This window comes from Ursus americanus, chromosome 4 (genome assembly GCF_024610735.1).
Source record: "Ursus americanus isolate L20-20 chromosome 4, mUrsAme1.1.p, whole genome shotgun sequence".
Lineage (NCBI taxonomy): Eukaryota > Metazoa > Chordata > Mammalia > Carnivora > Ursidae > Ursus > Ursus americanus.
In genome coordinates this window covers 30,716,632-30,733,709 of record NC_142130.1, presented here as the reverse complement: position 1 = coordinate 30,733,709, position 17,078 = coordinate 30,716,632, and the positions used below count along the sequence as shown (strand labels likewise).

The 17,078-nt window shown below is 48.3% G+C and overlaps 1 protein-coding gene across 6 annotated transcripts in view; it reads right to left on the bottom strand.

Moving 5' to 3' along the window:
• Positions 1-11,805, bottom strand: part of BDH1 (3-hydroxybutyrate dehydrogenase 1) — a 41,315-nt gene extending 29,510 nt beyond the window's left edge. Inside the window, exon 1 of one of the 6 annotated variants that reach the window (XM_087861529.1) lies at positions 11,598-11,805. Coding sequence is in view for 2 of the 6 variants with exons in the window: in XM_087861527.1 (XP_087717653.1) it covers positions 5,595-5,706 (112 nt within the window). In the remaining 4 variants the exon portion in view is untranslated. The other 5 variants (XM_045812624.2, XM_045812622.2, XM_087861527.1 and 2 more) reach the window with 5 other exon arrangements.
• Between the last annotated feature and the right edge of the window lie 5,273 nt (positions 11,806-17,078).

The window sequence follows — 17,078 nt, the reverse complement described above, 5'->3', positions numbered from 1 at the left end:
GATCTTTCCCGGACTATGCAGCAGGCTCTTGCTTCCACTCCTGTCCCTACTCACCACACTATTCCCGGCACTGCAGCCAGAAAGATCTTTGTAATACTGGTCAAGTGCGGCGCCTGGGTGGCTCAGTCGGTTAAACGCTGGTTCAGGTCATGATCTTAGGGTCCTGGGATTGAACCTCACATCAGGCTCCCAGCTCAGCGGGGAGCCTACTCCCCCCCACCCCCGCTCATGTTCTCTCTCTGCCTCTCTCTCTCAAATAAATAAAATCTTTAAAAAAAAAAACCCAAACCTGTCAACTTATGTGACTCCTTTGCCTAAAAGCCTCCTCTCCATGCCTGTTGGGAGTGGGCCTCTGCCTCCCTTCCCAGCCTTGTCTGGTACCACCTTCCCCTCTGCTCACTGCTCTATGGCCACACTGACCTTCTGAAAGCTTCTGTGTGTGTGCCAAGCTCTTTCCTGGCTCAGGGCCCTGGCCTTTGCTCTTCCCTCACGCTAGGTGGCTGAGTCCTTCTGACTCTTCGGACTTCAGAGGGGCCGTCCCAGATCCCCCATGCAGCACACACAGATTGCTCTCTGTAAGATCACTCTTCGATCCAAAAGCACCGTGTTTCTTTACTTTATCCTCCCCTTCTAGATCATCAGCTCAGTGGGGCCAGGGGCCTTGTCAGTCTTGTTCACCACTGAATCCTTCCTGCCTAGAAGAAGCCTGACACAAAGGATGCATTCAGTGAGTCTCTGCGAGTGGTGATGAGCTGTGTGTAGAAAGTCGGCCTGTGGCCAACACTGAAGTTGCCGTAGCAAGCACTTGGCAGGCAACAGCAAAACGGAGCCCGCGCTGGCCCTTCAGAGAAGGCTCGAGCCCACGTGGCTCAGTCTTCACCTGGGGGCCTCGTCCCCACCCTAGCCCCTGAGCTGGCTGAGCACAGGCATCTCCACCTCTCCCTCTCCGTCAGGACCAGAGTCTGAGGTCACGGCCACGGGCGGACTCCAAATCCAGTAGTCTGTAATTAAAGCCCTTCATCCCTTCTGCTCAGTGTCTGTGGCATGGTATCTCCACACAGAGGGCTGCTTTCAAGTTTATTGTCCCTCAAGTCAGCAATATCGGAAAGTCCTGGAGTAAAAATAGCTTAAAGTACATGAAAACTTGGCCCTTTGAATAAAGGCACTATTCGCGATGTCATCTCTTACACACAGAATGGTAGGATTTTAGATCTCTTCTTCCTTTTTAAGTTTCCAAACTATGCTTCTTCTTCCACAGCAAACAGTGCTATAGGCCGTGGGATTCCCATGCAGTCCTCGGGGATGTTTGCCATCTTAATGCCTAGTGCTGGGCTTTCTTCTCTGTTAATATGAAGTTCTCAAACTTGAAAAGCCCTCACTTGCCTTTGGGTTTGGAAACAGAGGTGGCTGTGAGAGCTGGCTGCTGCAAGAAGGCAGAGCACCTTTTGGGGGTGGGGGGGGGGGACAGTCTCCTGGGCCTTGTACTCAGTCAGCTGCCCCAGGGAAACTTGACACAGAGGACTTGACTGCCAGGGACCAAATTTAGAAGATACTGTCACGAAATCAAGATGCTCACATGCCAATCTGGAATCTGGGAGAAACTTTTTTTTTCCTCTCTTATCTTTTTAAAGATTTTATTTTTTTATTTGAGAAAGAGAGAGAGAGCACAAGCAGGGGGAGTGGCAGAGGGAGAGAGAGAAGCGGACTCCCTGCTGAGCAGAGAGCCAGACATGGGGCTCGATCCCAGGACCCCAGGATCATGACCTGAGCTGAAGGCAGATGCTTAACTGAGTCACCAGGCACCCCAAGGGAGAAACTTTTCTAACACTAAGAACACCTGCGTCTACTCTCGAGGGCACCCCCTTCCATTTTCAATGTGTCAACCATGCATAACCTGTGGAATGTACCTTCTTTCCAAAAAAACAGTGTGTGCATCCTGGCCCCAGTGCTGGGCTCCCTTGTGGCATGCTGCCAGGACTATCTCGCAGAGGACGCAGCTGGTTGCATTCCTGTAGGCTAGGATCAAGGTCTCTCTCGCAAGGGACAGACATTCCCCATACTGAAATCCTTGGAAAAAGCAGGCCATCAGCAGGCAACAGGAACACAGGAGGCAGGCCTTAGGCAGGAAAGACAACGTATGTGTTTCTAGATGCGAAGTCTCGATGAGCCTTGGCACTACCAAGTGGGGAAGGAAGGCCCTATCCCACTGAGGAGGGCAGGAAGGGTTTAGGCAGGAAATGTTCCTATGTAGGGACCCCACACTGAGGAGCTTAAAACCAGTGAGCTTCTGTGTGAGATTCGAAGGTCTGACAACCGGCAGCCTGCCTCCAATGTGTCCTACCTGGCTGTTTCTGTTTGTCCAGCCTAGTGTTTTAAAAGGCAATGTAACTAGGCAGCTAAGTTATGCCTGAACTCAATACAAGGTTTACACTTACTCTCTATCTTCAGCCTAACCGCAGTCCCCTTTGTTAACTTCCTGGACTCTGCGGGCATTTGAGTTTGAAACCCCTACCCAGATAGATATATATTATCCTTTGGCTATTTCCCTTCTGGTTACGTAGTATAGGCTTGCCTGAAAGTTCCAGCCCAGCTCAGCTACACAGGCTAACCGCACAGTTAACAGGGGCTTCCTTAAGGCCATGCAAAAGGGAAACCTGACATGGGTTAAAGCCCTAATTCAAAAAAGATGACCATTATTCCTTACAGAGAGGACTATTCTGGAACCAAAGTCTTATATAGAGGAACATTAAATGATATAGTAGACGACGGTCTCACCACCATTTTATCATAGATACAGAGGTGACTCATAGCTGTGTGACAGATCTTCAGTAAAAGCCAAGGGTTTACCTGTACAGCCTAGTTCAGCGAAGGCAAACCTAACGCAGACACTTCAGTTAGTGTGACAGACAGTCCAGTCGCCTGATTAAACTCAGGTGATGCCAGCTCTCCTCAGACAACACAGCACCAACACTCTCTGAGGTGGTCATCTTTTGGGTCCTGCTCACCTGATTCCTGCCCTCTCAGACCTGTCTCTCGCCCACAGGATTTGGCCTCCGCAGCTGTAGTTGGCCAGTGAGACCTGCCGTCTGGCCATGGAGGACTGGAGGACACAGTGAACCCATCATTCTGTCCCCTGGCTCTGTGGAAGAATGCAAACTGGCCTCTGGGGAAGGGGCAGGGACAAGTGCTCAGTAGTGGGGAGCGCCCAGCCATGCCACACTGGGCCTGAAGCCAGAAAGGATGGAGAAAGCCGACCTGCAGAGAGAAGAGTCAGGCACACAGGCAGAAAGGAGGAGAGATGGACAGAGAGAAAAAAGAGAAACACAACAGCAGAGCCTCCTCAGGGCAGGGCTGCTTCTGAGACCCATTTGCCCTCCTGTCCTTCAGCTCTGTAAGGCACTCAAGGTCTTTATTCTCCATGGGATTTAAATAAACCTAAAGTCTCTGTTCCTTGCAGCCAAAACAATACCAGCTGACATGCACGGAAACAGGTTTTTTCTGCAGAGCATTATGACTAATTCTTAAGCTCGCCCCATCTTCTGAGAATGCCACGCTGTAGATCTTGCAGTGATAACAGGAACCCGTGCCTCCTCCTCTCCACTTCTCATCTGTCCTGCCCCAGAAAAAGTGTTACCAGAGCCGTCAAAATTGCCAGGTTAAGCAGGCATTCCATCCCTAGGATAATAGGGCTTGCCTAGCAAATTCAAGTCAGACCGCTGAACGGTGGGAGTCTCAGGGTTCCATCGGCGGGCTCTTCACACACCCATGGTGAGTTCTCAGAGCTTCAAATAGGATTTACATGCTGCCAGCTCCTAAATGTTTACCTCCTACCTGCCTCCTCCTCCAAACTTCAGACTTACATATCCACCTGCCCATCCAACATCTCCACTGGAATATTTAATAGGTTATCTATTCTAATTTATAATAACCTGTCCCAAATTGAGCTTGTGCTATGGCACTGAATATCTGCTTCTCTGCGCCTTCCTCATTCTCGATCCCTCTGGTTTTTTGCACACTCCACAGCCAAGCTGTGAGCACATCCTAACCCCACCTTCACAATATAGCTAGAGCCCTCTGATACCGTCTTTGCCTAAGCCGTCTTCACTTCTTGCCAGGATTACTGCAGTCGCCACCCGACTTGGCTCCTGGCTTCCACCTTTGTCCACCTTCAGACACGGCTCAACACAGGCCTGGATGATCCTGTGAAATACCACTCAGATCGTGTCACTCCTGCACCAAACTCTTGCTCGCAGGAAAAGCCCAAATCACTACAGATTGGCCCCAAGACCCTCCATGATCTTGGGTCCTCCCCCCCCCACCCCCGTTCACAGCACCTTCTTGCTATCCTTAGAACATGACAAGTAAGCTCCTGCTTCGGAAACTTTGCCCTTACTTGGAACATTCTTCCCCCTTCCCAAACCACAGGGCTCCTTCTCTCACGTCAGTCTTTTACTCAGATGTTTCCTGGCTACCCCCTCATTCCCTGGCTACCCCCTCAACCCCACCCCCACCCTGGCATTTTCTATTCCCCCTTCCCCACTTCCACTCCCCCCCCCTTCCTTGACTTACTACCTTATAACAGTATACACATTGTACTTATTTAAATTACTTGTTATCTTTCAGTCCCATTAGAATGTAAACTCTGAGAGCAGGGGGTTTTGTCTGCTTTGGTCACTGTCATTCTCCCAACACCTAACAGTGCTCTCAACATAGTTGGCACATAATATGTGAGTTACTTAAGGGGGTTTTCAGCAGAGGAATACTATGATCAGACTTACGTTTTAATACAATAAATCTCACCAGGTTAAGAATAAACCGAGGATGAAGAAAAGCAGAGAGACCATTTATATGCTGCGGCAGTAATCCCAGTTGTGCACTGCACAACTCCAGTGAAATGTGAAAAGGCACTCTCTGGAGATATACAGAAGGGCTGCCAGCCCTTGTGGAAACTAGGAAGGTAATTAGAAATGGTCAAAGTCTGGCTACGTTTTGAAGGTAGAGCCCCATATGATTTAACTGACAAACTTAATGGAGAATGCGCAAGAATGAAAAATCAAAGATATTTCCAAGATTTGTGGTGCAGATATAAAAAAATAATAATATCAGCACAACTGAGAAATTGAAGAGTCATTCTATTTATAAGTGCTTCCCACATTTCAAATCTGGGTAAACAAGCCAGGCCTCACCTGGCCCCTCCAAATCACTGTACTTTTCTCATCTACTCATTACCATTTGCTACACCATGGCTCGACAAGCCCTGTACTCTCCAGTTTCCATGTTTTGCTCATCCCATACCACATCTGACTTGTTCATATGACCAAGTCCTGATTCAAAGGACACTCCTCCAAGATGCCTTTCCTGACGTCCTAACTTTAAAAACTCAGTCTCTCGCCTACATTTCCATTCCATCCCTTCCTTCTGTGCCTCTGTAACAGCACTTAGCACAGCACTTACCTAAGCAAGTAGTATTAGAGGTCTTTCTGTTTATAAACATTCACAGCCCCTATTCACCGACTCCCACCTGCACTGTGAGTTCCCCACAGATAGGATCCGCGTGTTCCATCATTGACTTCCGCCTCCTCCAAAATACCTACTCTGGTGTCTGCCAGGAAACAGCCACTGTACACATGTGTATGGAGAGAATATGAAAGCTGCACAAATTCCCAAGGTCGGCTTCCACGCCCGCCAGGGTGTATATAAACCCATGAAAGGCCGGCCTCCAAAGCTCAGGTAGAAAGTAGGACATATGCTGCGTCATAAAGGATCGTGACAGCAGGAAGCCTGCAGGCTGCCCTCCGTAATGAAACACGTGCCTCTGCAACTACCCCCCAAGCAGGGCGAGCCCATGACTCCCATCAGCTGACTCGAGGCCGGTTTTGGCCGACTGGCTGGAAAAAACGCGCAGAGCTCAACGACACGCGCAGCGCCAAGCCCTCCCCGAGGCGGCTGCGGGCGGACAGCCAGGACACCTTCTCCCGCACGCTCGGGCACTCAAGCAGAACGCTACGGAGCCCGAGGCGCCGGCGCCGCCACCTCGCTCCACACCGCGCGGACGGCCGCGCAGCCAATGGCAGCGCCGCCCTTCCTTCCCGCCGGCAGGAGGCGGGAGCCAGGAGGCTCGGCTCGAGCCGCGCTCCCATTGGCTGAGACGAAGCCGCCCAGACAAAGCCCCGCGGTGCGCGCGGGCGGCTTGGCGGGCCGGGGCTTGACAGCACCTCAGCAGCCGCAGGCTGGCCCCGCGGCGCCTCCCCTGCACCCCTCCCCCCGCTCTCCTCCCCGTCCTGCTGCCTGTCTGGTCCTCCAGCAACAGCAGGCGCAGCTCGTGCTCGACCGGCAGCCTAACCACCGTCTCCCATCCTTCCCGAGGGCCCAGCGGCAGAGGAGGAACACTCCCCAGCAGGGGTTCGAGGAGGACGCGATGTGGGGCAGGAGGAGGGAGATGCGGTGAAGAAGGGGGTGGGCCGAGCCTGCGGCTGGAACGCCCGGCTTCGGTACCGGCTCGGCTTCCGACTATGAAATGACCTTGGGCCCCTTCCTTCCCTTTGGAGGGCCGGGGTGGTCTTCTGTAAAATGCGGAGGCGGGGAAGGATGAGTGCCGAGAGTTTCCCCTGGGCGCCTCGCGGCTGGCTGCGTGTTCAGCCTGGGCCTCCTCCTGCGGAGCACATTGTGCCCAATAATAAACGCCAGGCAGGCTCCCAGAGCGCGGGTAGAAGGCCCAGGAAGGCGGTGGGTGAGGACCACCTGGGATTGAGACGGATCTGGGCAGGATCCGTCCATCTCCCCACCCTTTCCCCGGCCGCAGCTGCAGGGCCAGACCTATAGGAATCTGCATTACCCACCCGCATCCGGGCGACGCGGCCAAGGGGCCGCGCAAGGCCAAACCAAACAGAGCAGGGGGTGTCGGCGCATCCCGCCCGCGCTGCAGAGATGTGGACCCCTCCTCTTACCCCAAACCAAATGGGTGGAGGGGTTCCGGCTGCGGAGGGCCCAGCTGGCGCGTTCCCCTGAGCCTGACCCTTCGCGGGTACTCCTGGCTTGGACCGCCGAGTGGGAGCGCTGCCGCCGTTTCCTTCTCGAAGCCCCCTGTACACGTTCCCACGGCTGCGGCTTCCTACCTGGGCTACCGGATGCCGCCGAGCCTAGACACAGTGGGTGCAAGCTGTCTGGCTGCGCGGGGCGGGGCGGACGGCGGGCGTCGCCGGGGCGGGGAGTGCTCCTGCGCTTTCTCCTTCCTCCTCCGGCGTCCCGCCTCGCCCTCCTCCCGCAGAGGGTACCACCAATCCGGCTCCCAGCCCGAGATTAACCCCTTGCCAGGCGCTGATCTCCATCGTCAGCCGCGTTCTGGAAAGGCTGGCTCTCGGACTGGGAGGAGCAGGTGCCGCACCAGGAACTGAGGGAACCTGGTGAGAAATGAGGCTCCTTCCAGCTTCTGCGCATGTTGGCTGACTTAAGGACTCATCGGAGTTGGTTGGGTGGTTTTTATATTTGTCTTTTGATCGGATGAAATGCATTTAAAGAATTACTCCTATGAATTTTAAAAAGTAATTTAATAGCACAGCTACCAGAGTTTGAACAATAGAACGTCAGGGCCAATTGCCCACAGATCAGGATGACCGCGCCAAGTTTCTAGGATGAAAAACCGCCTAAGGAGAGAAGGAAACTATGGACAAACTCGTGACAGCGGCTATGTTTCCGTCAAATTACAGAAGCGTTGATTGGAAAGGGGCAACGCAGATGAAAAAGGGAGGGAAGCGCTGACCTGGTGGGGCTTTAAAAGGAACTTCTCAGCTCCGTTCCATGAGCTTCTTGAGAGTTACTATTTCTTCTTTATCCCCAGCTCCTGACGCATAGAGTCTTGAAGAATGCGAGGGTCCCAAAGGCAGGATGCACTTGATTCTCTGTACCTATTTTACAGACAAACTCAAACCAATGTACTTTCTTCAGTGCTGCGTTTCAGAATACTCACTCGGTACGCCCAGCCACAGGCATAACATAAATCATTATATTGGGTTGCTGGTTACACTCTGAGGGTTATGCATTGCTAAGAAAGCATTTAATTAAAGGAGGAATTACTGTTTCCACCTAGAAAAACCGGAAGTCCTGACTTTGGACTGAGAATTAAATGGAAATGTAGCTCTATTTATGGAAGACACAGAAAGGACATTTGATCTGCAGTTAGTTATATCAGACTGCACCTGTGGCTGACCTCACAGCTTCCCAGCCCATCTTTTTGTTCGAGCTTTGCTGTGACAAACGACTGCATACAGGTGTTACCTGTGAGCACCTTGCCTGGGCTGCACCTGGTGTCGTCTTGCCTCTAGTCTTACCTGTCACAGCAGCCAGGGACCTCTGCGGAAAATCCCTGCCCATTCTGACACATGTGCATACCTACAAATTGTCAAAGAACTAACACTTCTTGGGACAAGCTTTGAGGCAGAAACGAGCTGATGGAGAAATACTCCCCTCTTCCATTCTTCTGGTGCGCAGTTCTAAGGCGTATTCTGCATAGCTCCTGAGAGGATAGAGCCCACGGTGGTGCCCAACTTTATCAGTTCAGTACTGCACCCTTGGTTTGCTTTTGTCTGTTCTTCCTTCCTTGCCTGATCTTCCCACCCCTCCATTCCTGTTCCTTGGGCTTTGATCCCAAAATAAACTACCTGTATGAAAATTCTTGCTCAGAGTGTTTTTCAGGAAACCAGACTAAGCCAATCAACCCAAAAGAGGCATCTCTGCCCACCTGTCGGGGTCATTCTCAGCAGACCGTTCCCAAGTCTGCTAACAAGGACTCAGTTTGTTCAGCCTGGGCTTTTGCTCCTTTTATCTCCCAGTTGCCCTGCCCTCTAGGGATCACCAGTAAGCTCTCGGAGACGGGCAAAAGGCATGGGGACTCCCAAGAGACAGGGCCAGCTGAAGGCCTGGATCTAAATGAGTCTGACAAGGTCATTCTCAGCAACCCTTAAATCTCTCCCCTGTTTCCGAGGTCCTGGCTGCTGACTTTGAAACTGGAGGAACGCTCAGCTCTGGGGTTGAACATGGAAGCGGAGATGATGTGGGACCCAATTCACTCCCAATACAGTGTGTGCTGAGATTCTGTCTCCTTTCTGCCCTCCTCTTCCCCTCACCCTCTTGTAAAAGCTGTTCCTCTACCCAGATACAAGGTCTCAGGCCATGCATGGTGTGAGGCACCTAGCACGTTTCATCTCATTTCAACACCCATGGTGCTGTTGCAAATTATGCAGCTAGTCTGGGAGGGAAGCGGCCCTTCACCTCTGCCTTCAAGGGAAATGAGACATGCACAGAAGTTAATGAATCATTAGAAGTCCCATAAGTCTTCTAAAAGAGGGATATGTAAGTGTAGTGGGAGTTCTGGCAGGACTTCAGGACGGGCTTTGTAGAAGAGGTAGCATCCTGAAAGACTCTGTTGGAACGAAGCCCCCTTAAGAGACCCCCACTGCCCCGAGAGCCACAGTGTTTGCTCCCGTCCATATCAGTTCCTAATTGCCTCCTGGCTCACACAGTTCCTGAATCCCAGTCAAGCTAATCATTCCCTCATCTTCCGAGGCCCCAGCCCTCCCCCTTTAGACCTGGCCCTGTCCCATCTCTGAATGCCCTTCGTCTTCTCTGCCCTCAGTGTTAAGTGTTGAATGTCAAATGGCGCAGGTTAAATCCTGCCCTTGGCCAGCCACCTCGAAGCCCTCCGGGAGCCCACCTGTGCAGCCCTCTGTGCTGAGCGTTGCTGGGGAAGAGAGAAGAATAACACCGTTTACTATTCCAAACCCTACAGGGCTTCTGTTTGTTTTGAAACAATTGAATTTTCTTAAAAAAAAAAATGGGGAGGTGGCTAAATATCATGTTCTTAATTCTGCAGAATTTTTAAAGTATCAAGCAGCTTTTTTCTATAATTGACAGTGAAACGAAGAAAAAGCTCAAAGGATTATTCTAAAAGCTGCCGTGCGTGCTCAGAATCTAATGCGCTGAAAAGAGCCCTTGATCCCGACGTGACTGTAATACTGAATTCTGCCCATGAATGAGAACTGGAGACCCAGGCTTTGCCCTGCAGTGAATGAGCAAGCAAAACAAGAGCTTGGCCTTTCCTGGAAAAGGAGGGGCGGTGTCAGGCACCCGCATCCTCACCCCCTTTCTGTCTCTTGACTCCAATGTCTTTAACTAAAATTTTGGGGTTTTTTTTAACAACAGTTTGGTATGAGGAGTGGTTTAGAAATTTTCTTTTTTTTTTTTGAGTGGGCTCCTTGCCCAACATGGGGCCTAAACTCAGGACCCTGAAATCAAGAGTCACATGCTCTACGAAGTAAGCCAAGCGGATGCCCCAGTAGTTTGGAAATTTAAGCAAAGTTTCTTTGAGGTAATTGGAATCTTTGAAGGCGGTAAGTATGAGAAGGTAAAAAACAGTGTCCCCGCCTCTGTCCATTCACCCCAAGCTAGCGCAATCCATAAATCTCCTTCCTTCCTTCTTTCAGTTTACATCTGAGCCTTATTATATATTACAGGCATTGTGCTTTGTTCTCAGTATACAGTGATAACCGAATGTGGGGTCCCCGGCTTCAACAGCACAACTTAGCAGTTAATTGCTACGTACCAGACACCACGTCAAGAGCTTTGTGTGCGTTATTGCACTTAATCTCTGTAACCGTCTTAAAAGTGACCTAAGATTATCCCCATTTTGCATCTAAGGAAGTTGAGGCCTAGAGAGGTCAAAAAATTGCCCACAGGAATACAATTGGCAAGTGACAGAGACAGATACCACATAAGTCCACCCTATTCCATAGACTTTCTTTCCTTATTTCTTTCTTTTTTGAGAGAGAGAGAATGTGCACAAGCCGGGGATAGAGAGAGAAAGAATCTCAAGCAGGAGCCTGACGAGGGGCTTCATCTCACCACCCTGAGATCATGACCTGAGCTGAAATCAAGATGGACGCTCAACGGACTGAGCCACCCAGGCGCCCTCCAAAGACTTTTTTTAAGCCTACCGCCAATTGCCCTAAGGTTCTTGCTTAAACAAAAGATGAAAATTCCAGTTTATAAGGGTCTTTGGAATAGAGAATTTTTTATAAAATTGTTTTGGGCATTGTTTCTGTAAGTGATCTAGCAGGAGCTCAAATGCCTTATTACACGGAAATTTCTTTCAACAAATACGACACAGGTGCCAAGATCTGATGCCCTCACCTAGGAAAAGTAATTATAGGTTCTAATTGACCATATCAACTTCGAAAGAGAAAAATATGGGACAAGATTCTCAACCCTTAAATCTAATTTTCTGACCTTCAAATTCTGTTTTTTCAAAGAATATTTGCTACAGTAAACCCTTAAAAATCAGGATATCAAACCATATGCTTATTTTTATTCATCTCTTCAATTTTTTTCAAACGAATATGTACTTTTTAAAGTATTTTCTGCTTCTTGCACCAAGGATTGGGCCTACTATTTTGAAAGGGTAATCAAATTGCCAAGGCGCTGCCTCTCTATTTTGGGTTGCCAGAACCTCTTTCCCTCCCCAACTCCCTCCCCTCAACCAGGCTCTTCCCAAGACTTGAAGGTTTTCCTTCTGTTGATATTTCTCACATTCAGTATTCACTCACCTTCGCCGGTGGTGGGGTAGCAGTGTCCCCTCAGCACTATCAGCACGCAGGGTACTCTCCAGGTAAGGTCCAAGGCAGATACACCTGGAGTCCCCTTAATGCTCAGTTAATAGGGTGTAATACACACCCCTGGAAACCTCTTCCAAAATGTATGTGTATTATTTCAATGCTTGCCTTTAGCAGAGAAGGGAAACTCTCACACTCATTTGATAAAACAAACTAATGACAAAATACAATGTTTAGAGTTGTGGATGTTTGTGTGTTTGTCATTAAATAGGCAAAGTTCAGCTTTGTAAATGTTTGTTTTAAGCTTAAAATGTCTGTGAGTTTAGCCCTCTGATAAGCAGAGGGTCAAGAGTAAACGCCACTGATTAGGGACTATTCAGAAAAAATTATGCCAAAGGGCAGCTCCAGCTGACGTCACCTCAAGCTCCTCCTGCCAGGTATATGTAGACATAGGACCATAGGAAATGGTCTGAACAGAAAGAAATATCCAGAGAAGTCCTGAGCATGACCCAGAATCAGGACCTGAGAAAGATTTCAAGATGGCCAAGTAGCTTTAGACAGAGTTAGTTGTGAGAGGATGGGGTAAAAACATACCCCTTGAACATCACGATGGAGGTAAGGAAGAGTATGTCTGGAGTATAGGAGATCCCTTAAGGGTGTCTCTTAGTATTACCATGCCCTGTCATTAAAGTCAGTGGAAAATTACAACAATCAAATTCAGGCAGGATGCTAATGACCTTGATCCTCCATGAATGAAGGTCCAGGGCATCCTACCAGGTAAAGAAGCACAAACAGACAAGGACAAAGGGAATATGAAATGGGCAATAGGAAAAAGTAATTATAAATACCAGCTACAACCACGTGATCAGTTACAGAAAATAAGGGCTGTAATTGTCATGAGGATTTCTTCCTTATTTTGTGGTGTGTGTGTGTGTGTGTGTATTTAATATCTTTGTTTTCTTTCCTCTATTATTCCCTTATGTAACATAAGATGTTTTGACTTCATATCATATATATCATAGTATTGTTAACTTTATAGCATTGTATTTAAGTTATGGGATAGCAAGGAGAAGAGTAAACATTGCCCACAAACTTTGCATCCTCTTCTAGGGAAAGGGTTAGTGCATTTTCAATTGTATACAGGGTAGTCATATCAAGTTAGGTGGAATTATTACCTTATTATTGTCTGTATTTGGAGACTAAGTATGGTTTAAGGAGATATGTATGGGTGCCAAGTTGACACGGAATGGCTGTTGATGTTTAATTTTATATGTCAACTTGGCTAGTCCACAGTGCCCATGTATTTGGTCAAACGTTATTCTGAATGTTTTTGTGAAGATGTTTTCAGATGAAATGAATATTTAAATCAGTGGACTTTGAGTAAAGCAGATTACCCTTCATAGCGTGGATGGCCTCATCCAACCAAATGAAGGTCTTAATGGGAAGACTGACCTCCTCAGGAGAGGGAATTCTGCCAACAGACCACATTTGGACTCTTCTCTGGAGCTCTTCCTTGGATCTCCACCCTGCTGGCCTATGCTGACGATTTTGAACTTGCCAAGCCTCTACAATCATGGAAGTCAATTCCTTAAAATCTTTTTCTCTTTCCCTCTTCCTCCCCCAAACCCTCGCTCTTCCCACCCCTCTCTTCATCTATATACATCCTGTTGGTTCTGTTCCTCAGGAGAACCCTAACCCTAATACACCCACTCAGACTGGTCTGCTTCCCTAATTAGACCCTGAGACAACATTGAAATAAATCCCCCTACTCTGGAATTGGTCTCTCTTTCTGTCTGGGAGGGTAGGACCCCAAAGGAGCAGGGAGGGCCATTACTTGGGGACTCAGAGCACAGGTCAGAGGCAAGAGGGTTGCTGCTAGACTAAGCTTGGCTATGGCAAGTCTTGCTTTTCACCCTCTCCTTCTCCTGATTCCCTGCAGTCACTGAGCTCCAGGTGCTCACAACCCAAGGAGAGGGACTGTGGCACTCCAGGACAGCTTGGACTCCATGATGTAACAGGCAAAACCATGGGCTCTGGGAGGATGGAAGAGGGAGCTGTTCCCTCAGATTGGGGCCAAGCAGCAGGCTTCATAGAGGAGGTGATTGCCTTGGAATACGGACAAAGACTGATAGAATATTTTTCCTCCAAATTTTTATCTTGAAAGAGTTTAAACTTACAAAAAAGATGAAAAGTATAATGAACAGCCATACAGCCATAATCTAAAGTCCCAATTGTTAAGAGTTGGGCACGTCTGCCCTCCCTATACACACATACATACACTAACACTTAGACACTTTACTGAGTCATTTGAAAGTATGTTGCAGACAGACATCACGACACACCACTCCCAAATATTTCAGAATCTATTTCAAAGGAGCAAGGCGATAAGGCAATTCTCCTACATAACCATGATACTATATTGTCACACTCAAGAAATTTAACATTGATAACAATAGCAGGATCCAGTTATCTATACTCAGATGTTTTTCAGTTGCCCCAATAATGTCCTTTTGTAGTTTTGTAGTTTTTTCCCTCAGTCAAGATTCCAACTAAGGATAATGACTTACATTTAGTTATCATATCTCTTTAGTTTCTCTTAATCTAGAATGGTAGCCTGCTTTTTCTTTTTGGGGACAGGGTCATTCATGATATTGACAGATCGATGAGTCCAGGCTAGTTGTGGGCCCAGCCAGTGGCCAAACTGGAAGGAAGAGCTTGTAGAAATGAAGAGTCTAAAGAGATGAGGCTGAGGAGTGGCTGGGCTAGGGTGGGGTGGGCTGGGCTGGGGAGCTGGGAAACTTGAATTTCATGGTGTTTGCAGTGTCCCCCTGACTCCTGGCGGATTCACTGGGTGATAACAGGTGTGTTCTTAAGGTTATACAACCACCCAGCAACCTGTCCTTTTTTAGGGGCCCCTGGCCAGCTGGGGTATCTATCTCTGGGTTATCCTAGCACAATGTTTCCTCATAGCGGGAAACTATTTCAGGCAGACCAAGAGTTTCTGGAACCTCTCCTTGCTTCTTCATCCCTCCCATTTCACCAGGTTCTGCAGCCAGCCTCCATTGCTGCTGCCCAGCATTCTCGTTCCTTCTCCCTCATCGCTGGCTCAGGTCTGGGGAGGCGGAGGATGGACACACAAGTTGGCATCCTAGTGAGTCAATGAGAGAGGAATCAAAGAGTGTAGGGGACATGAGGAGACGTACAAAGGGGCACAGGGTATGCTGGAAGCAAACTGAGCAGCCCAGTCTTCTAGTACCGAGTGAACCAGAAGCAAAGGCAGAACTGGCAGTGTGAAGGGAAGTGAGATGTTTGCTGGCATTCGGGGTATAGCAGGTCCTCCTTAGGGGTGTTTCCTCAAATGGCTGCTCATTTTCTCGCATGACGTGAGGCCGCAGCAGCCACAAGAGAGAAGGATGTGAGCCATGCTTGCAGGCAGTGTGTTCTGATAAGTAGAAGCTGGTTCAGGGGATGGGTCCCACTCACACGCACACCATAGTAATAGAGCTTCACCCACGGTTGAAGGACTTGCAGCAGGAAGGCAGAGTCCCAGTGTCATGGCCCCAAAGGAGTGCCAAAGAGACACACTACGCCCAGACACTCAGTGGCACGGCTGAAAGTTAAGAAAAGGAAATGAAGTATAAAGGAAAGGAGTCAAAGCTACTATTACGCCAGCCCTATAATTATTAATCCAGACTATTCAGGATAGTGAACACCATAGCTATTAGAATAATAATGGAGTTTGGGGGCACCTGGGTGGCTCAGTTGGTTAAGCGTCTGCCTTCGGCTCAGGTCATGATTCCAGGGTCCTGGGATCGAATCCCGCATCAGGCTCCTTGCTCAGGGGGGTGCCTGCTTCTCCCTCTGCTTGCTGCTCCCCCTGCTTGTTCTCTCATTCTCTCTCTGATGAATAAATAAAATCTTAAAAAAATATGCTGCTTCTTTTACGCTTTAATAAAATTTTTATTTTGAATATTTTTAGATGTACAGAAAAATTCCCATATACTCTTCACCTAATTTCCCCTAATGTGAACATTTTATATAAACATAGTGTTTCTGTCAAAACTGAGAAACTAATATTGGCACATCACTATTAACTGAATTCCAGGCTTTATTTAGATTACACTAGTTTTTTTTTCACAATGTCCCTTTTCCGTCCTGGGATCTAATCTAAAAACCACATCACATTTAGATGTCATCTCCTAGTTTCTTCTAATTTATGGTAGCTTCTCAGTCTTGCTGTGATTTTCGGGACTTTGATAGTCTGAAAGACTGCATCAGATATTCTGTCAACTACTCCTCAATTGTTTGATGTTTTTCTCATGGTTAGACCGGGATTTGATCTGGGGGGGGGGGGAGAATACTACAGAGGTGAAGTGCCTTCCTCATCATATATCAAGGATATATATTATTGACATAACTTAACTCAGATGACATTAACCTTGACACTTGGTTAAGGAAATGTCTGCCAGATTTCTACCCAGTGAAGTTCCTATTTTTCCACTTCCATATTCATTCTTTGGAGACAAGTCACTAAGTCTGGCTCATGGTCAAGGGGAGAGAATGAAGCTCCTAATCCTGGTGTATTAATTTTAAATTAAGAAGTCATCTGAGAGCAGCGGTGCTGCCTTTTGCACTTTTAAAAATTGCTCCAATATTTATTGATTTATTCTATAAATATTTATTGAGCCCCTGCTATGTGGAATGCTAGCCCCTAATGTAGACACTGGGTACAGCAAATTCCTACCCTTATGGAACATACATTCTAGACTCATACTGAATGTACAGTAGGTTAAAAAACAAACAAGAGACAAAAGCCTCCAGGATCCAAGGAACTAAGATATGGAACCAAAAGTGGAGGTGGGGCATGGGCAAGGCACAGTCCCCAAAAGAGGAAGAGGAAATAGGAGAAAGAGAGAGAGAGGAGCAACCCTACAGATATGCCCAATGCGCATGGCGGCTCACTGCAGTAGGTGGGGATGCCTATCATTCACTGGAACAGGCAAGCTGGACTTAGTTGAAGGGGCTAAGCCAACTGGAAGGAATATGGGGGATACTATAAGCAGTTCTGGACACACAATAGACACTCCATAGATATTTGTTAAATAAATAAATGAAGGAATAACTACATTAAGTAGGCACATCCACCCTTGCTTGCTTCCACACTAAAAACTCCAGTAAGCCTTTCCAAGGTAATCAGAGAAGGGAGAATCCCAATACTCTGGAGTGTAGTTGCTCCCCACAGCCCTGCCTCCTGCCTCCAGGGTTCCCTTCTTAGTATGCCCAAGGCCACTCCCCTTCACCATTCCACCCAGGCAGGAGTACAGACTTTTCCCCTAATTCCACTGGGGTCCACAAGGACAGAGCCGTTCTGAAACCGGTTCCAATGTTTACGTAATCTTAGCCAGAGGCAGAGAGGAAAGTGAAAGGAACTTCCACCATGAGATATCAGGTGGCCTGATTCCTGAGGTGGCAGCA